Here is a 22,394-nt window from a genome sequence, read left to right on the forward strand (position 1 = left end):
GGGTGGCGTCACGAACTATTCCTATAAACTATAACTTAAACCCCGCCATTTTTATTGGGCGCCCAGGGCCACTGACTGGGTCACCGCCACCGCAGCACATCCCCCTGACACCGGCCCGGTACCGAGTACCCCACAGCCCTGGGAGGGTGACCCAATTTCAGTTACCCCTTCCAGGACTCCTACATTAAAACCCCTGTCATGTCCAGTCCTCCACTAGCTGCACTCGTTCCAGCCCTATCTTTACATACACCACTTCAACAATGGCCAAATATAAGTAACTAGCTGAAGAGCCCAGCGCTGCCCGGGCATAGTAACTAACTGTGGTTAGTTATAACAAATTATAATTATCCTCCAACCCATAGTCCCGTGCCCATATACCCATCATACATATTCTCCATCCCATAGTCCCATACCCATATACCCATCACACATCCTTCATCTCATAGTCCCATGCCCATATACCCATCATACATATCCTCCATCCCATAGTCCCGTGCCCATATACCCATCATACATATCCGCCATCCCATAGGCCCGTGCCCATATACCCGTCATACATATCCTCCATCCCATAGTCGAGTGCCCATATACCCTAGCTGAAGAGCCCGGCGCTGCCCCGGCATAGTAACTAACTGTGGTTAGTTATAGCAAATTATAATTATCCTCCATCCCATAGTCCCGTGCCCATATACCCATCATACATATCCACCATCCCATAGGCCCGTGCCCATATACCCATCTTACATATTCTCCATCCCATAGTCCCATGCCCATATACCCATCACACATCCTTCATCTCATAGTCCCATGCCCATATACCCATCATACATATCCTCCATCCCATAGTCCCGTACCCATATACCCATCATACATATCTGCCATCCCATAGGCCCGTGCCCATATACCCGTCATACATATCCTCCATCCCATAGTCGAGTGCCCATATACCCTAGCTGAAGAGCCCGGCGCTGCCCGGGCATAGTAACTAACTGTGGTTAGTTATAACAAATTATAATTATCCTCCATCCCATAGTCCCGTGCCCATATACCCATCACACATCCTCCATCCCATAGGCCCGTGCCCATATACCCATCATACATATCCTCCATCCCATAGTCGAGTGCCATATACCCATCACACATTCTCCATCCCATAGTCCCATGCCCATATACCCATCACACATCCTCCATACCATAGTCCCATGCCCATATACCCATCATACATATTCGCCATCCCATATTCGAGTGCCCATATACCCATCATACATATCCTCCATCCCATAGTCCCGTGCCCATATACCCATCACACATCCTCCATCCCATAGTCCCGTGCCCATATACCCATCATACATATCGTCCATCCCATAGTCCCGTGCCCATATACCCATCATACATATTCTCCATCCCATAGTCCCATGCCCATATGCCCATCATACATATCCTCCATCCCATAGTCGAGTGCCCATATACCCATCACACATCCTCCATCCCATAGTCCCATGCCCATATACCCATCATACATATTCTCCATCCCATAGTCCCATGCCCATATACCCATCATTGTTTTTAGCGCCATATGCCCTCTTTAATATGTTCATTCAGTGCTATACATAGGGAAAACCACAGAGAACATCATGTAGAAAAAAATGTATCAAGGCAGATATCAGATATTACACAGTGTTTCTTATACTCACATGATCTATCATGTCTGATCATAAATATACTGTAACTGTAAGTATGTACTGTAAATATGCTGCAGAGCCCGGCGCTGCCCGGGCATAGTAACTAACTATGGTTAGTTATAGCAAATTATAATGATTATATCTATATTTATAAAGCTGAGTGTAGAGTCCCGCCCACTCCGTATAGCCACATTCACTCTAATATCCCACATCATCCCATCAGCCAGAGCTACCGGACTACTACCCCTAATATCCCATATCGTCCCGTCAGCCAGAGCCACCGGACTACTAATATCCCACATCATCTCGTCAAAGCCACCGGACTACTACCCCTAATATCCCACATCATCCTGTCAGCCATAGCCACCGGACTACTACCCCTAATATCCCACATCATCCCATCAGCCAGAGCCACCGGACTACTCCCCCTAATATCCCACATCATCCCGTCAGCCAGAGCCACCGGACTACTACCCCTAATATTCCACCTCTTGTCAGAACCAGAGTGCTGAGTGGATTTGCCCTGACTTGCATACCAATGAATGATCCCTTTAATAGAAGCCTGGGGTGAGAATCAGAGCGCTGAGGGATTTACCCTAACTTCCATATCGGAGATCCCTGGGGTCAGAACCAGAGTGCTTAGTGGAATTGCACTAACTTCCATACCAATGATCCCTTTAAGAGAGGCCTGGTGTCAGAACCAGAGCGCTTAGTGGAATTGCCCTAACTTCCATACCAATGTTCCCTTTAAGAGACCCTGAGGTCAGAACCACAGCGCTGAGTGGAATGGTCCTAACTTCCATACTGGGGATCCCTTTAAGAGAGGCCTGGGGTCAAACCAAAGCACTGGATGGATTTGCCCTGACTTCCATACCAATGATCCCTTTAATAGAAGCCTGGGGTCAGAATCAGCGCTGAGGGATTTGCCCTAAGTTCCATACCGGAGATCCCTTTAAGAGGGAAGATGTGCCTATTGGATGGGGGATGTGTGATGGGTATATGGGCAGGGAGGGGGGATTCATTTCTGTCATGTGCTCTCTGCTCCTTTCTGGGGGGCAGACAATGGCTGGGAGCTTATGTTTCCGGGGATGCTAGATTTCTCAAACCCGGTCAATGTCTGCTGAGGTGTTGTCGTGGAGTGAGAAAACTGTTGCTCATAGAAACCAATCACAGTTCAGCTTCTTGTAAATAGCTTTGGTGAAATTAAAGATGCTTAGTGATTGGTTGCAAGGAAAACTGTTGCTCATAGCAACCAATCACAGCTCAGCTTCTTTTAAACAGCTCTGGTAAAATGAAAGATGCTTCGTGATTGGTTGCTGATACACACACACATACAGTACATACATTCAATTTTGTATATATAGATTATTATTGGAAGGTAATACTGTTGCTATATTTGTGATGCAACATTTGTGAAGCAATTTTAACTTCTATTTCAAGTGACAAAGAGTAAAAGCTCAGTGGTGCTGGCCCTCATCAGACACAGATTTATTAATAATATTGTGATGGAGTATTGTACAGCGAGGCATTTTCTAGCTATGTTAACACATATAATAGTATAGAGAAAACAATGGACGGTGCAATATGGAAAACTTTGTTCTTTCTCTAATCTTTGTATGATTCTTTAATTTCTCCTAGCTCCTGAGGTTCCCAAGCATTTTTCGGAGGCATCTGAAAATGCTGTATGCGGCCTAGGACTTGCTTTTGGAATAATTGGGATTGTGGTCGGCATTATACTGATATTTAAAGGAATGAGGAATATGAATCAGCGAAGAGGCCACTAACTCTGCAGGTACAGTACAGCTTCAAGCAAACAATGGAATTAATAAAGGGAACCTGTCAGCAGGATTGTGCACAGTAACCTGCAGACAGTGTGTTAGGCTCTAGGATTCTCCCTCTGCATGGGATAGATTCCAAGCCTTGTCTGGTGCAGTTGTCTCCCATTCAGGCTTGACCACTGGGATGCCTGCTCAGCACAGACTCTTGTCCCAGTGCCTTGCCCAGGCTCCTGCTGTATGTGTAGCTACTGCTGGCTCTCCAGCTAGGCCTATGGACACTACTGGTGTACACGTGCATCGTTATGCTCTGGAGCCTAAGTACAAATTTTACCCTACTGAGCATGTCCATGATGTGGCGCCTTCTCATTGGTGCTCGGACGTCAGCTGCTCTGGTGATGTGGCACCTCCAGATTGGTCCACAGGCAAGGTCCTGTCTGTCCAGATATGAGCCTAGTGTATAAAAGGCTTTCAGAGGCACACGCCGGTGCACTGTGTTTTTAGACAGGCAGTGTAGGGTCCGCATCGGGCGTCATTAGGCGTAGGCTCAAAAGCCACCGTGTGTCAGAGCAAGTTCAATCACTAGCGTAGTAGGGGGTGAGTTATAGTGACCCCACTAGCGTTAGTTCAACTATGCTACTATGACGTCTAACAGGACATAGTTTAGAGTGCTCTCAATTTTCGTACTGCTCTGTGGAGTAACAAAGTCAGGCACCTTGCACTCTGTTCACACCAAGTGATGTTTAACTCGGTGTGTTTCCGGTGCTTACTCGCCTTTACGCTCCGCCATTGTTCTCTAGCTGCGGTTTCTCCATCGCCGCACGGTAGGCCCCGGGTTGCGATCGCACCTTCTCTAAATTTACATTTGGTGTGATCCGCAAATCCTAACACAGTGTTAGGTCGGTGACATTATACTGATTAGGCCGGGGTCACACTTGCGAGAAACTCGCACAAGTCTTACATCTCAATACCCGGCACTGCTGCCGGCACTCAGGACCGGAGCGCTCCGCTGCATAGAAATACATGCAGCCGCACAATCCGGTCCCGAGTGCCGGCAGCAGATTGAGATGCGAGACTCGTGCGAGTTTCTCGCAAGTGTGACCCCAGCCTTACAATGATACCTGGTGATGAAATCCGTCCTATGGTTGTTCTTTAATCTTTATTTTCACATTTTAGTTAATGATATAATCGTGCCCTAAGGCGGGTCTGAAGGGGGGGTCTGAATGTGGTGCTCTGATTAGATATTCATAATGCAGACTGCTGACAGGTCACTGATCCCTCAGTGACTTGCCCCCTAGTTTTCATAATGAATAGCTGTATATACTTTAAAAAAAGAAACCTTCTGCTGGCAGGTGCTGGACATGGCACCTGCACTGCAGCATAATCGCATATTTAGTGGTGCCAATAATACCTTATATTCATGTTATTCAGCTTGGAGAAAAAAAAATCAATTTGAAAATGGTGCCCACCGCGCCTGGATCAGCTAGACACCAATATCAGCTACTGCGCAGGCGCAGGGTGTGCCATCTTTAATTTTTTTTTCTCCAAGCTGAATAACATGAATAAAATGTACACACCTAGGTTTTAGAGGAGGAAAATAGAAAAAAATTGAAGCAAAAAATGTAGTCATGACACACTGTTATGGGGGATCTACTGCTGACACTGTTATTGGGGTAATAGCCCCCATCCTGGTATACAGGTGCATCTGACAAAATTAGAATATCATCAAAAAGTTAATTTATTTCAGTTCTTCAATACAAAAAGTGAAACTCATATGTTATATAGAGTTATTACAAACAGAGTGATGCATTTCAAGTGTTTATTTCTGTTATTTCTGTTAATGTTGATGATTATGGCTTAGAACCAATGAAAACTCAAACGTCATTATCTCAGTAAATTAGAATACTTTATAACACCAGCTTGAAAAAATGATTTTAAAATCCGAATGTTGGCCTACTGAAATGTATGTTCAGTAAATGCACTCAGTACTTGGTCAGGGCTCATTTGGCATCAATTACTGCATCAATGCGCCGTGGCATGTAGGCGATCAGTCTGTGGCACTGCTGAGGTGCTATGGAAGCCCAGGTTGCTTTGATAGCAGCCTTCAGCTCGTCTGCATTTTTGGGTCTGGTGTCTGTCATCTTCTTCTTGACATTACCCAGTAGATTCTCTATGGGGTTAAGGTCTTGCGAGTTTTCTGGGCAATCACAGTGATACCATTGTTTTTAAACCAGGTATTGGTACTAAGGCAGTAAGGACAGGTGCCAAGTCCTGCTAGAGAATGACATTTCCATCTCCAAAAAGCTTATCGGCAGAGGGAAGCATGAAGTGCTCTACAATTTCCTGATAGACGGCTGCACTGACTTTGGTCTTGATAAAACACAGTGTATCTATACCAGCAGATGACATGGCTCCCCAAACCATCACTGATTGTGGAAACTTCACACTGGACCTTAAGCAGCTTAGATTGTCTGTCTCTCCACTCTTCCTCCAGACTCTGGGACCTTGATTTCCAAGGTCTAGTGTGAAGTTTCCACAATCAGTGATGGTTTGGGGGAGCCATGTCATCTGCTGGTGAGGGTCCACTGTGTTTTATCAAGACCAAAGTCAGTGCAGCCGTCTGTCAGGAAATTGTAGAGCACTTCATGCTTCCCTCTGCCGATAAGCTTTTTGGAGATGGAAATGTCATTCTCCAGCAGGACTTGGCACCTGTCCACACTGCCAAAAGTACCAATTCCTGGTTTAAAAACAATGGTATCACTGTGCTTGATTGCCCAGAAAACTCGCAAGACCTTAACCCCATAGAGAATCTATTGGGTAATGTCAAGAAGAAGATGAGAGACACCAGACCCAACAATGCAGACGAGCTGAAGGCTGCTATCAAAGCAACCTGGGCTTCCATAGCACCTCAGCAGTGCCTGTTGTGAGTTCATTTTCCCCTTCACCGTTGATGTCTGATGAACTCCCTCTGCTGGTGAAGAGAGGTAGTGAAATTGATTGGGTTGGGAAGAACCTGTCATCTGAACAGGTGGAGCCTGATTGGACACCCGGAATCACTGAGTGGATATAAGGCAGCCGACGCCCTACAGGGGTGCTGGTGATCCTTTCTGCTCTGAGCTCAAACCAGTTCAGTACCTGTCTTCTGAAAGCTAAGTATTTGCCCTCTTATTTTTCCATGAGATATTGTCTGTTTACTTAGTGTTTGTGTTCTGCCTGCCCTTGTTGGTACAGGCTGAGCTCCATTTTTGTCTCTGGTCAAGTTGATCTTTTGCTCAGTCTTCAGAATATACCTGAGTGCTGATAAAGTGTTTTTGAAGTCTAGTGACTTCAGGGCCTTTTTTCAGACGTGTTGGACATTATGTTGGCAGAATTTTTGTGGATTGCAGCCAGCATCTTTTCTGTCCTTTCCTATTTAGTTAGTTGGGCCCCATCGTTTGCTCAACCTGTCTTTCTGTCTGGGTTTGTGTTTTCATCTGCTTTTCACCGACAATACATGTTGGGGGCTGTCTATTGCTTTGGGGTCTGGTCTGGGGCAGTTTAGATTTCCCCTTTCTTTCTTTAGGCTTATTTAGTTCTCCGGCTGTGAACGAGGGGTCTAGGGCACCGTAGGAACCCCCCACGGCTACTGTTAGTTGTGTGAATAGGATCAGGGGTCTGCAATCCGATAGCTACCAACCTCTCCGGTTTTCTGGACTTAGCTTGTATTTTTGTTTTTTCCTCCTTCGGTGACTCATTCATAACAAGTGCCACAGACTGATCGCCTCCATGCCATGCTGCATTGATGCAGTAATTGGTGCCAAAGGAGCCCTGAACAAGTATTGAGTGCATTTACTGAACACATTTCCGTAGGCCAACTTTTCGTATTTTAAAATCATTTTTTCAAGCTGGTGTTTTAAAGTATTCTAATTTACTGAGATATTGACGTTTGTGTTTTCATTGGCTGTAAGCCATAATCATCAACATTAGCAGAAATAAACACTTGAAATAGATCACTGTCTGTAATGACTCTACACTGCATGCAGAATTATTAGGCAAGTTGTATTTGAGAGGATTCTATTTATTATTGAACAACAACTATGTTCTCAATCAACCCAAAAGACTCAAATATCAAAGCTTAATATTTTTGGAAGTTGGAGTGGGTTTTTTTTTAGATTTGGCCATCTTAGGAGGATATCTGTTTTTTCAGGTAACTATTACTGTGCAAAATTATTAGGCATCTTAATAAAAACCAAATATATACCCACCTCACTTGTTTATTTTCACCAGGTAAACCAACATAGCAACACAAAATTTAGAAATAAACATTTCTGACATTCAAAACCCCCCAAAAAAAAATCAGTGACCAATACAGCCTCCTTTCTTTACGATGACACTCAAAAGTCTTCCATCCATAGATTCTGTCAGTTGCTTGATCTGTTTACGATCAACATTGCGTGCAGCAGCCACCACAGCCTGCCAGACAATGTTCCGAGAGGTGTACTGTTTTCTCTCATTGTAGATCTCACATTTTATGAGGGACCACAGGTTCTCTATGGGGTACAGATCAGGTGAACAAGGGGGCCATGTCATTATTTTTTCTTCTTTTAGACCTTTACTGGCCAGCCACGCTGTGGAGTATTTGGATGCATGTGATGGAGCATTGTCCTGCATGAAAATCATGTTTTTCTTGAACGATACCGACTTCTTCCTGTACCACTGCTTGAAAAAGGTGTCTTCCAGAAACTGGCAGCAGGTCTGGGAGTTGAGCTTCACTCCATCCTCAACCCGAAAAGGTCCCACAAGTTCATCTTTGATGATACCAGCCCATACCAGTACCCCACCTCCACCTTGCTGGCATCTGAGTCAGAGTGGAGCTCTTTGCCCTTTACTGATCCAGCCTCGGGCCCATCCATCTGGCCCATCAAGAGTCACTCTCATTTCATCAGTCCATAAAACCTTACAAAAATCAGTCTTAAGATATTTCTTGGCCCAGTCTTGACGTTTTATCTCATGTTTCTTGTTCAAAGGTGGTCGTTTTCCAGCCTTCCTTACCTTGGCCATGTCCCTGAGTATGGCACACCTTGTGCTTTTTGATACTCCAGTAACGTTGCAGCTATGAAATATGGCAAAACTAGTGGCAAATGGCATCTTGGCAGCTTGACGCTTGATTTTCCTAAATTCATGGGCAGTTATTTTGCGCCTTTTTTTATCAACACGCTTCTTGCGACCCTGTTGGCTATTTGCCATGAAACGCTTCATTGTTCGGTGATTACGCTACAAAAGTTTGACAATTTCAAGACTGCTGCATCCCTCTGCAAGACACCTCACAATTTTTGGCTTTTCAGAGTCCGTCAAATTTTTCTTCAGACCCATTTTGCCAAAGGAAAGGAAGTTGCCTAATAATTAAGCACACCTTATATAGGGTTTTGATGTCATTAGACCACACCCCTCTTCATTACAGAGTTGCAAATCACCTGATTTACATAATTGGCAGTTGGCTTTCAAGCCTATACAGCTAGCAGTAGGACAACATGTATAAAAAGGATGATGTGATCAAAATACTCATTTGCCTAATACTTCTGCACACAGTGTATATAATATGTGAGTTTCACTTTTTGTATTGAAGAACTGAAATAAATTAACTTTTTGATGATGTTCTAATTTTGTGAGATGCACCTGTATATGGCCCCATCCGGGTATGCATGGACCCACATCCCCATCCTGGTATGCATGGCCCCCATCCCCATCCTGGTATATGTGGCCCCCCATCAAGCTGCACACATCCCCATCCTGGTATATATGGCCCCCATCAAGCTGCACTCACATAAAAAAATAAACAATTCTACTCACCGTCCCTCACAGCAGTGTCTTGTTCTGCCCCCACATGCTGAGTTCTGCTGCTGGAATATTCACTGCTCAGGATTGTGGACATGGAGAGCAGTGACTATTCATTTTCTTTAATAGCGGGTATACTATTAGTCACAGCTGTCGGGCAATCACGTGTGCTCGCTATTAAAGAGAATGAGTATTCACAACTCTTCATTCGTATGGGCGTGGGGAGCAGAGAAAATTCATTCTCTTTAATAGCAGACACACATGTTCGCTGAGCCACTACAGTAAGCCGGCGACTACAGCTAACCGTGTGCCTGCTATTAAAGAAAATGAATATTCACTGCTGCCCAAACCCATAGTCACTCCCACCACTCGGCACCAGCTTCAGTGCATATAGGTGGGAGGGACTATGGGTGTGAGGAGCAGTGAAAATTGATTTTCTTTACAGCGAACACAGTGTTAGCTGCAGCAGTAGGCTCTTGCCTCCTGTGACCTGGTCATCCACCGATACCGCTCCTCTCACAGCCACAGAGGACATATATAAGGCACATCCAGACTATAAGGCCCCCTCACTTTCTTCCAAAATTTTGTAGGAAAAAGTGCTTCTTACATAAAAATACTGCATTTTATTTATCATGTTCACTATATGGTAAATCTGACTTACTAATATGATTCTCACCTTAGCAGCCTCCTGCCTTTGGACTTGATCGTGGTTGCTATACTTCCCTATCTGATCCCAGCCAGGAAGCAGTCCTTTTTACTGGGACTTGTCTCTCCCACTATGGGCTAGTCACAACTATTAACTATGTCTGTCCATACAGCATAAAGCTGGCAGAACTTCCCTACTAAACACTATGCACTACATCACTATATGTTACACTACCGTCACTATATATGTCTTATATTGTACACTAGACAAAAGACTGACTGGCACTTCCAAGCTAGTGTGAACAGGCGCATACTAGGAGCAGCCATCTCTATATACAGTAAACAAAAAAAGTTGCACTCTGTAGTGCGAAAGCATGTCAATATTTGTAGTGCGAAAGCATGTCAATATGAAATATGAATAGCAATACTGCTTCTGGAAACTAGAATCATAGAATCGTTGAGTTGGAACGAACCTCCTGGGCCATCTGGTCCAACCCCCTGCTCAAAGCAGGATTCGCTAAATCATTCCAGACAGATATTTGTCCAGCCTCTGTTTGAAGACTTCTACTGAAGGAGAACTCACCACCTCTCGTGGCAGCCTGTTCCACTCATTCATCACTCTAACTGTCAAAAAGTTTTTTCTAATATCTAATCTGTGTCTTCTTCCATTCAGTTTCATCTCATTGCTTCTAGTCTTTCCTTGTGCAAATGAGAATAAAGATGATCCTTCTACAATGTGACAGCCCTTGAGATATTTGTGGACAGTTATTAAGTCTCCTTTCAGTCTTCTCTTTTGCAAGCTAAACATTCCCAAATCCTGCAACCTTTCCTCATAAGACAGGATTTGCAGACCGGTCACCATTCTGGTCGCTCTTTTCTGAACTTGCTCCAGTTTGTTGATGTCTTTTTTAAAATGTGGCGCCCAAAACTGGACACCGTATTCCAGATGAGGTCTGACCAAAGAGGAGTAGAGGGCAATAATGACTTCACGTGTTCTAGACTGTATGCTTCTGTTAATACATCATAGAATTGCATTTGCCTTTTTTGCTGCTGTATCACACTGTTGACTCATATTCAGTCTGTGATCTATTGTTATACCCATGTTTTTCACATGTGCTGTTGCTTAGCCCTATTCCTCCCATTCTGTATATGCTTTTTTCATTTTTATTGCCCAGATGTAGTACTTTGCATTTTTCCCTGTTAACCCTGCTATTCTGTTCGTTACCACTATACACTTGTTATGTTTCGGTCATTTTTGACCGGACCTAATAAAGTCTTGATTTTTAGCTAATTTAAGTGTTTTAATTGAATAATTTTTGCAGTATTATATTGTATGTGAACCTGGTTGTTTATAAACAAATGAAAAATGGAAAGAAAAAGTTACTTTTTATTTTTTTTGTGTCTAAACATTTAACATGGCTTTATTGGAATATTTATGCATATTGCATATTTGCACATACAAAAATATTTATCTAACTGTATGCAAAAAGGCAACACTCTGGAATGAAAACATAAAACATATACATAAACAATAATAATACAATGAGAGAACAAACTATTACCAGTTTTACAACAATAAACACAATTAGGGCCCCATCACACATTGAGAAATCCACTGCGATCGTGATGCTGGAGCGTCGCAAACAAGACCATCCATATAAGCATGCACTCATTCTATCAATTGCTGCTGTACACTATACCATCTAATCAAAAGAATTGAATACTTTGACAGTAAAAAAATAGTTTATCTGCTACATACCTGTAACACTAATCCTTCAGAACTCTGTTATCTGTATATGTCCTCTCTGCTCTCTCCAGTTGGACTGAAAATGAAACTGGATAGACTACTATGGCAATTGTCTACTGATAAGATAAAATAAAACACCCCCCACCCTTTAGGATAAGAGCTCAGAGTAAAGCAAACACACTTTTCAGACAGAATTTATTAGTACTCTTTCAGGTCAGCATTTCACAGAAATTAGATCAGGGAGCACAAGTAAAAAAAGAGAATATGTTCATTTACAATATCAAATGTTGAGAACTGAATTGAACTATTTTACATGAACAGCAGGGTAAAAATATTTAGCACATAACTATACTGGAAGGTAATCCATCAGTAGTATTGTAATGAGAAAATGTATGTATGTATAAATCTGCATGGACCAAAAGGACCTAAATAAATTAATAAATAGTAGTAGATGTAATATATAGTCCAAAATGAGATTATAGCTCCTTTATTTTACTCATAAAATGGCTGGAGATCACTATAAAAGGCTATCGACCGAATAGTACAAGTGTATAAAAAATTGTGGAGCAAAAAGTAAACAAAAAAAAAGTACCCATAGTAAGAACCCCTCAAATGAGGAAAAGTCAATCAACCACAAGTTACAGAACCGCATCTTGAATGTTTTAAAAAGTATTAAAGTTCAAAATCGGTTGTTTTTGACGGAACATAACAGCAGCGTTAAAAACCATTCTGTTAGTTGCTGCCCATTACTCCAGTTTATTTATATCTTTTTGAATCTTCTCTCTCTCTCTTCTCTAGTATTAGCTATCCCTCCTAGCTTTGTGTCATCAGCAAATTTAATCAGTTTACCCTCAATTCCTTCATCTAAATCGTTGATAAAGATGTTGAACAATACAGGGCCCAGGACAGAGCCCTGTGGTACCCCACTTGAGACATTCTTCCAACTGGATGTGCAGCCATTTACGACCACTCTTTGGGTCCGATCACTAAGCCAGTTATGAATCCACCTAACAGTTGCCTTGTCCATTCCATACTTAGCCATTTTTTCAATAAGGATTCTGTGAGATACTTTGTCAAATGCTTTGCTGAAGTCAAGATATACTATATCTACAGCATTTCCCTGATCCACCCAATCAGTGATTTTGTCATAGAATGAAATTAAGTTAGTGTGACATGACTTATTAGTTACAAACCCATGCTGACTCTGTTTATTCACTTCATTCTTATCCAAGTACTGACATACATGTTGTTTAATAATTTGTTCAAAGATCTTTCCTGGTATAGAAGTCAGACTCACCGGCCTATAGTTGCCTGGGTTCGCCTTCTTCCCCTGTTTGAAGATAGGAACAACATTTGCTCTTTTCCAAGTCTTCTGGGACTTCTCCTGTTCTCCACGAATTTTCAAAGATTATGGAGAGCGGTTCAAAAATTTCTTCTGCTATCTCCTTCAGTACTCTGGAGTGTAATTCATCTGGACCTGGAGACTTGAATTCATTTAGGTTAGCTAAGTGTTTCCTCACTATATTTATGTTTATAGATATCCTGGATTCTTCTATTCCCTTAATAGGACAGTGAAGAATAGTTGATGTTAAATTTTTGAGAGAAAACAGATGCAAAATAGGAATTTAAAAGTTTGGCCTTCTCAACATCCTGTCTTACCATTTCATCATTTTCATCCTGTAAAAATCCTATAGTATCTTTGACTTTTCTTTTACTTTTGAAATATCCCCAAAATCCTTTATTATTGCTTTTGACGTCTCTTGCAAGCCTCGATTCATTGTCAGCTTCAGTAATCTGATTTGTGCCCTGCAGGTTCTGCAGACAGCATTATATTCTTCTTTAGATATGCCTCCCTCTTTCCATTTTATAAGCATTTCTTTCTTCCTTTTTAGCATGTGCTTAAGTTCTGTGTTCATCCATCCTGGTTTCTTTAAATGCTTCCTATTCTTCCCTCTTTTCGGAATTGTTAACAATTGTGCTTTGAGAATTTCATTTTTCAAGATTTCCCATCCTTCCTGGACATTTTTGTCTTTAAGCATATCCAGCCATTGGATCGCTCCAATTCTCTTTCTGAATCCCTTAAAATCTGCTTTTCTGAAATCAAATCTTGACATCTGAGTCTTCACAGGTCTTCCTCCTCTAGTTATCCAAAATTCTAAAATAGCATGGTCACTACCTCCTAGGGTCCCAGCCACTATTACCGCCTCAACCATTTCCTCCCTGTTTATAAGGATTAGATCCAAGGTAGCAGTTCCCCTTGTTTTCTCCCCTACCTTTTGGAAGATAAAGTTGTCAGCAAGAGAGGATAAGAATTTCCTTGACCTGTTAGTTTTGCCTGAGAGAGATTCCCAACAAATGTCTGGATAGTTGAAATCTCCCATGACAACTATGTCATATTTTTTGGAGAACTCGGCCATTTGATGCATAAAGAGTTCATCCATATCTTCAGCTTGCACAGGCGGCCTGTAGTAAATGCCTACAATGGTGTCCTTTCCATTGTTCTGTCCTTGTATTCTTACGCAAACAGTTTCCACCGAACTCCCAGTCTCTGAAGCTTCAATCTCTGTGCAGATATACGCGTTTCTAACATACAATGCGACACCTCCTCCTCGTTTATCAAGTCTGTTTCTTGCAAATAAGTTGTATCCTTCTAGTCTTGTATTCCAATCATGTGTATTGTCCCACCAAGTTTCAGTGATTCCAATGACATCATATTTCTTTTCCTGTGTTAGTAGTTCCAATTCTCCTTGTTTGTTGCCCATGCTTTGTGCATTAGTATAGAAACATTTTAGTTTGTGATTGGTTTCTCTTTCTCCAATATTTTTATTGTTTAGATTCTTTTGTCTTTGTTCTTCCTTTCCACTTCTAACAGCAGAGTTCTCAATAGCATTTGTCAGGTGTATGGCTTTTTCTAGCCTTTTGCTTCCCTTCCCATGTTCTAGTTTAAAGCTCTCCTGATTAGTGTAGCAAGGCGACTTCCAAATACATGTTTTCCAGTCTTCGCAAAGTGCACCCCATCTCTAGCAAGTAGTCCATCATATAGGTAATTCACTCCGTGATCCAGAAATCCAAATCCTTGCTGACTGCATCATCAACGTAGCCAGTTGTTCACCTGCTGAATCTTATTCCACCTCCTTGTTCCATGGCCATCCACTGGGAGGATGGAAGAGAAGACCACCTGCGCTCCCAGTTCTTTCACTTTCTCACCTAAGTTTTCAAAGTCACTGCAGATGGTTTCCAGGTCGTTTCTTGCTGTATCATTTGTCCCCACATGTATTAGCAGGAATGGGTAGTCATCAGTAGGTCTGAAGAGTCCTGATATCCTGTCAGACACATCTTTAATTTTTGCACCTGGAAGACAGCACATTTCTCTTGAAGTTATATCCGGTCTGCAGATAGCGGCCTCTGTTCCTCTCAACAGGGAATCCCCCATGACCACCACTCTCCGTTTCTTCTTCACAACATTTTTCTTTCTGCATCCAGGATGACTCTGAAGGCGTACAAGGTTGCTGTTTGTGGGCAAAGTCTTATCCTGATGTATTTCTTCATCGTTTTCCTGCGTGAGAGCCTGGTACTGGTTCCTGAGCAGTATGGGTGCTGACTGCCTCCTGATCCTCCTGCTTCTCTGGGTCACATGTTTCCATTCCTCGTGTTTCTTCAGGTGCACTTCGAATTTCTTCTCTTTCTGTAACATGAAGAGATAATTCTGCTGTGTCTAAGAACTCTTCACCTTCCTTAATGATTTTCAATGTAGCTAACCTCTCTTCGAGATTTTGCAACTTTTCCTCCAACAGGGACACAAGCTTGCATTTGTGGCAGGTGAAGTTTGGCTTTTCCACTGGTAAGTATGTGAACATGTAGCAAGAAATGCAGCTCACCAGATGGCTCCTGGCCTCTTCCATCTTGTTATTATTAAAGAGATTCCAAAGCAATGAAAAATGAGCCAAAATTTGCGCGCCGGTAGGGGCGCGGTTTACCGATTTCCTCTTTTCAGCTGCAACGGCCAAAATCCAGTGATAGTTGAGCTCACGGAGACTCTTCACTTATCCCAGAAGGCACTGGGAATATGCAAACTATCTCCTCAGGACTCTTCCCCTAGGAAACAAATGAGACGCTTAGCACATAATTTGGACAATTCATGCATGCCCAGCAGCCAACGACAAGGCGGTCTCAAATCTGCTGGGTCCTAATGTGTCTAGTGTGAATACCTCTCTAAGACTAAAGTCTGAATTCCTGGGTAGATGTGAATACTTCTTTTCAAAGTGTGATTTTATGGGTAGGTAGGACCCTGCTGCGATTAAAATCCACCACGTACTGAAGGTCGGAGTGCTAATGTACAGATGACAAAAGACTGACTGGCACTTCCAAGCTCGTGTGAAAAGGTACATCCAGAAGCAGTATTGCTATTAATATTTCATATTGACATGCTTTAGCACTACGGAGTGCAACTTTTTTTTGTTTACTGTATATGGAGATGGCTGCTCGTAGTATGTACCTGACAAGTTGTACTTTTGAACGACACCATTGGTTTTAACATATCGTGTACTGGAAAGCTGGAAACAAATTCCAAATGCGCTGAAATTGCAAAAAAAGTGCAATTCCGCAGTTGTTGTTTTTTTTTTTCTTAACCATGTTCATTAACCCCTTAAGCCACAAGGGTGGTTTGCACGTTAATGACCAGGCCAATTTTTACAATTCTGACCACTGTCCCTTTATGAGGTCATAACTCTGAAACGCTTCCATGGATCCTGGTGATTCTGACACTGTTTTCTCGTGACATATTGTACTTCATGTTAGTGGTAAAATTTCATTCAAATAACTTGTGTTTATTTGTGAAAAAAATGGAAATTTGGCGAAAATTTTGAAAATTTCACAATTTTCCAACTTTGAATTTTTATGTCCTTAAATCACAGAGATACGGCACACAAAAAACTTAATAAATAACATTTCCCACATGTTTACTTTACATCAGCACAATTTTGGAACCAACATTTTTTTTGTTAGGAAGTTATAAGGGTTAAAAATTGACCAGCGATTTCTCAATTTTGCAACACCATTTTATTTTTAGGGACCACATCACATTTGACACCACTTTGAGGGGTCTATATGATAGAAAATACCCAAAAGTGACACCATTCTAAAAACTGCACCCCTTAAGGTGCTCAAAACCACATTCAAGAAGTTTATTAACCCTTTAGGTGCGTCACAGGAATTTTTTGAATATTTAAAAAAAAATGAACATTTAACTTTTTTTCACAAAAAAAATACTTCAGGTTCAATTTTTTTTATTTTACCAAGGGTAACAGGAGAAATTGGACTGCAAAAGTTATTGTGCAATTTGTCCTGAGTACGCTGATACCTGATATGTGGGGGGGAACCACTGTTTCAGCGCATGGCAGACCTCAGTAGGGAAGGAGCGCCGTTTGACTTTTTCAATGCAAAATTGGCTGGAATTCAGATCGGACGCCATGTCGCGTTTGGAGAGCCCCTGATGTGCCTAAACAGTGGAAACCCCCCAAGTGACCCCATTTTGGAAACTAGACCCCCCAAGGAACTTATCTAGATGTGTGGTGAGAACTTTGAACCCCCAAGGGCTTCACAGAAGTTTATAACGCCCGGGCGTGAAAATAAAAAAAATCGTATTTTTTCCACAAACATGATCTTTTAGTCACCAATTTTTTCATTTTCCCAAGGGTACAAGGAGAAATTGGACCCCAAAAGTTGTTGTCCAATTTGTCCTGAGTACGCTGATACCTCATATGTGGGAGAAAACTACTGTATGGGCACACGTCGGGACTCGGAAGGGAAGTAGTGACGTTTTGGAATGTAGACTTTGATGGATTGGTCTGCGGGTGTCATGTGCGTTTGGAGAGCCCCTGATGTACCTAAACTATTGAAACTCCCCACAAGTGACCCCATTTTGGAAACTACACCCCCCACGGAACTTATCTAGATGTGTGGTGAGCACTTTGAACCCCCAAGTGCTTCACAGACGTTTATAACGCCTGGGCGTGAAAATAAAAAAATCATTTTTTTCCGCAAAAATGATATTTTCGCCCCCAATTTTTTATTTTCCTAAGGGTAACAGGAGAAATTGGACCCCAAAAGTTGTTTTGTAATTTGTCCTGAGTAGGCTGATACCCCATATGTGGGGGTAAAACACTGTTTGGGCGCATGGCAGAGCTTGGAAGGGAAGGAGCACCATTTGACTTTTTCAACGCAGAATTGGCTGGAATTGAGATCAGACGCCATGTTGCATTTGGAGAGCGCCTGATGTGCCCAAACAGTGGAAACCCCCAATTCTAACTCCAACCCTAACCCCAACACACCCCTAATCTCAGCCCTAACCCTAGCCCTAATGGGAAAATGGAAATAAATACTTTTTTTTTTAATTTTATTATTTTTCCCTAACTAAGGGGGTGATAACGGGGGGTTTGATTTACTATTTATGGCGGTTTTTATGTTTGGCGGCTGTCGCACGCTAAAAGATGCTTTTTATTGTAAAAATAGTTTTTGCATCACCACATATTGAGCGCTATAATTTTTCCGTATTTTGACCCACCGTGTCATGTGAGGTCTTATTTTTTGCGGGACGAGTTGACGCTTTTATTGGTACCATTTTCGGGCACGTGACATTTTTTGATCGCTTTTTATTCCGATTTTTGGGACGCAGAATGAACAACAACCAGCGTTTCATGAATTTCTTTTTGGGGGGGGGGGTGCGTTTACACCGTTCCGCGTGCGGTAAAATTGATAAAGCGTATTTATTCTTCGGGTCAGTACGGTTACAGCGATACCTCATTTAGGTCGTTTTTTTATGTTTTGTCGGTTTTTTGCAATGAAAACAATTTTAGATAAAAAATAATTATTTTTGCATCGCTTTATTCTGCGAGCTATAACTTTTTTAGTTTTTTGCGGATGACGCTGTATGGTGGCTCGTTTTTTGGGGGACAAGATGACGTTTTCAGCGGTACCATGGATATTTATATGCGTCTTTTTGATCGCACTTTTTGTTCGGTGGTATGATAAATCATTTTTTGCTTCGTTTTTTATTTTTTAAGGGGTTCGCTAACGGGGTTAACTAATGGGACAGTTTTAAAGGGCGGGTCGCTACGGACGCGGCGATACCAAATATGTGTACTTTTATTGTATTTTTTTTTATTTTGAAAAAATGGATTTATTGGGGAATATTTTTTTTTTTTTTTACTAATTTATTTAGCGATTTTTTTAAAATAATTTTTAACACTTTTTTTTTTTTTTTTCACTTTATTACCTTGTCCCAGGTGGGACACCACTGTCCTGTGACAGATCGCTGATCTGTCACATCACAGATCACTGTGACAGATCAGCAATCTGTCACAGGCAGTTCTCCAGACTTCCTCATGCCTGCGCTTTGCAGGCAGTGAGGAAGTCAGCTCCCTACAGGCCCCCGAAGGCCCCCGTCGCCATCTTGGATCCGGGGGCCTGTAGGGAAAGAGTCCCCCGCAGCAGCGCTGCACATTGCGCTGCCGTGGGGGGCTCAGGGAAGCACGGAGGGAGCCCCCTCCCTGCCAATGCTTCCCTTTAACCCCCGGTACACCGCGATCGCGTTTGATCGCGGTGTACAAGGGGTTAACGTGTCGGGGGCGGTCCGTGACCGCCCCTGACACATTGTGCCGGGTGTCAGCTGTGATAATCAGCTGACACCCAGCCGCAATCAGCGGCGCTCACCACGTGGGCGCCGCTGATCGCATTAGACGTACTATCCCGTCCTTGGGAATTAAGTCCCAGGGCACATGGACGGGAGAGTACGTCTAATAGCAGAAAGGGGTTAATGGCTAAAACTGACCAGCCATTATGATTCTCTAGGTCATTACGAGTGCACAGATACCAATCATGTCTAGGTTGTTTTTTATTTAAGTGTTGAAAAAAAATCAAAATTTTGTTTGAAAAGAAAAAAGACACCGTTTTCCAAGACCTGTAGCGTCTCCACTTTTCATGATCTATGACTTGCTGAGGGCTCATTTTTTGCGCGCTGAGCTAATGTTTTTATTGATATCATTTTGGTGCAGATACAATCTTGTGATCGGCCGTTATTGGATTTTATTTCAATGTAGCGGCGACCAAAAAATGTAATTCTGACGTTTCAAATTTTTCTTTCTCATTAAACCTTTTAGCAATCGGGTTAATTCTTTTTTTATATTGATAGATCGGGCAATTCGGAATGCAGCGATACTAAATATATGTATATTTGACTTTTTTATTGTTTTATTTTGAATGGGGCGAAAGGGTTTGAACTTTTATATTTTTTTATTTTTTTAATATTTTTAAAAACATCTTTTTATTTTTTGTATGCTTCAATAGTCTCCATGGGAGACTAGAAGCTGCAGTTGTCCGATCGCCTCTGCTGCATACAGGTGATGATCAGATCGCCTGTGTGTAGCAGAAATGCACACTTGCTATGAGTGGCGACCACAGGGCTATGAGAGCCATAGAGGTCTGCTGGAGACCTCTGGTTGTCATGCCAACCCATCAGTGACCCGCGATCACGACAGGGTCAACGATGGGCAGGATTTCCAGAGTGCTTCTGGTAAGTGCCTCTGTCGTTCTCTGACATTTAATAGGTTAATAGCCAAGGGTTAATCGCAATTCCACCCGTGATTATTGCGGGCACATGTCAGCTGTTCAAAACAGCTGACGTGCTGGGAAAGATGTGAGCTTAGCTCTGGAGCCCACATCAAAGGGAGGGATTCCAAAGTGGGCGTATTATTACGCCCAACGTCGTAAAGGGGTTAGTTACTTAGCAGCAAAAAATACCTAAAGCTAGGGCTACATTGTCAACATTGTTGGATGGATACTTGGAATCTTGTTTCTGGATGTATTGTTTGTCTGTGTCTGCCTGTATATAGCTGTATTGTGAGTAACTAATCAATCTTTTTTTTCTTTCAGCCACTTTGAGGTATATGATGCTCCTGATTCTCTCTCCAGCTAGATTATCTAAGCTTCAGCTTTTGACCAGACCAAACGTTTGAGAGTGGAAACGATAATGACATGTTTTATTCTGAAACAGTGCACTTAGCAACTTTCAAGTTTTTTATGTAAGTTTTAAAGTCAAAACCAGGAATGGATGATAAACGAAAGAAAAGACTTAGATTTCTCCTTCTCTTGAATACAATCCTAACTTTTTGCTTCCAAATTTTCTAAAAAAACCTGAACGAGTAAATATAGCAGTATGAATGCACTTCTATGCTGTAATCATATCTCGCCTGAATTTTATTCTACCGCTGCAACTCATAAACTGGCAATTTGATGATGAAAATAAAGTTCTGTTGACTTTTTATGTTCCCTAAAACCCTCTTTCTATATAGTCACTATGACTCATATGACTTCCCAATCAGCGAGATTAGGAAGTTGAAGCAAACAGTGTCTCTCCTTCTGGCTGGTGGCCTTCATCTTTTAAAGTGAACTGATGCTTACTGATTTTAATATGTTGCTACAGTAGCAATAATCAATAAAATGGCTTTTTTAGATTTTATTGCACAAAATGTATTTAGTTCTCTTGCTATTGTAAATTTGGGCTGGGGCACTTTTTGCTTTGTAGCTTTATCCATATTTTACATTTGGTAGCTCTATGTAAAATAATAGAACATTCAAAAATACTAATAAAGTCAGTCTAAGACTGGTGTCACATGAATGATGATTCTCTTATGCGAGAGAATCAGGCTGATTTTGTAAATGACACTCTGCTCAAACGCTGTCAGATGGAGAACTTAGTTTTTCCATCTTCTCCATTGTCTGTGTCCACGGTAATCAGACTGCACTCGGATAACATCTGAGTGCAGTCTGATGTTGTACAGGCACCCATAGACTTGTATGGGTGTGTATGGACCGACCTGTGGAGCCACTCGCAGCGCGCTGCAATTTTTTTTTCATGCCCCATAGTATGACATTGGGCTGAGTGCTGTGCGATAAAACACATGATATATGCCCATGTGAGAAAGCCTTAAGGCTTATTAATTTTGTTCAGAGGTTCCATCCGCCTTATTATGTATTTCTTACATCACAGCCTGCAAAGTCAGAAAATCTTGGCTTAAAAGAGCAAAGTTAAAAGGGTCCCCTATTTGACAGCATCAGTTAAAAACATCCAGCAAGTCTATCATGGCTCCTTTACAAACAGAAGCCATGCCATTTGTGTGAAGAGATTAGATTTTGTGTTATTCCTAGCTGATTTTGTATTTTTTGCCTTCTGATACATAAAACTACAGCACATTAAAATACAATAATAATGTTATTGTGATTGTTTTCTTACGCTGAATAAATGTTGTATGCGCAAGATTAATAAAGTCTATTCTTTATGTACTCTCTTATTTATGTGGTTATTTGTTAGAAACACATTGAAAAAAAAAAACAGAAGAAAAGCTTTATCTGGTGAGCCACAGCCATGGGGTGTTCAGATAAGCATTTTAGTTTTCTTCATCTCCAAGATCAACATCAAGGTTACACCTCAGTTAATACACCTGCCTGCATGATGCAACTGCATGGACTATACCAATGAAGTTTTCGACTCTTAGGAACAGAAGCTCATATAACAGACAATGCTGAAAACTGCACAGTGACAGTCACACAGTTATAATGACGGCAATCACAGTTCAGCCTCCTGACAGCTTATTTTTAATCTATTAATTTATTAAGGAGAATATGGAGTATAAGATAATCAATGTTTTCCCATAAGATAGAGATGTTTCTTGTTCT

General features: G+C 41.9%; 1 protein-coding gene across 2 annotated transcripts in view; it reads left to right on the forward strand.

The window, feature by feature from the left end:
- The window catches only part of LOC141051712 (HLA class II histocompatibility antigen, DR alpha chain-like), a 171,663-nt gene extending 149,662 nt beyond the window's left edge, over window positions 1-22,001 (forward strand). For both annotated transcript variants that reach the window (XM_073548696.1, XM_073548695.1), the window contains exons 4-5: window positions 3,321-3,474; window positions 20,592-22,001. In XM_073548696.1, coding sequence (XP_073404797.1) covers window positions 3,321-3,466 — 146 coding nt within the window. In that variant the 3' untranslated portion in view covers window positions 3,467-3,474; window positions 20,592-22,001. The remainder of the gene's footprint in view (window positions 1-3,320; window positions 3,475-20,591) is intronic.
- Window positions 22,002-22,394: the final 393 nt, after the last annotated feature.

The sequence above is a fragment of the Dendrobates tinctorius genome, unplaced genomic scaffold, assembly GCF_039654945.1.
Source record: "Dendrobates tinctorius isolate UK_male_01 unplaced genomic scaffold, ASM3965494v1 ptg000158l, whole genome shotgun sequence".
Taxonomy (NCBI): domain Eukaryota; kingdom Metazoa; phylum Chordata; class Amphibia; order Anura; family Dendrobatidae; genus Dendrobates; species Dendrobates tinctorius.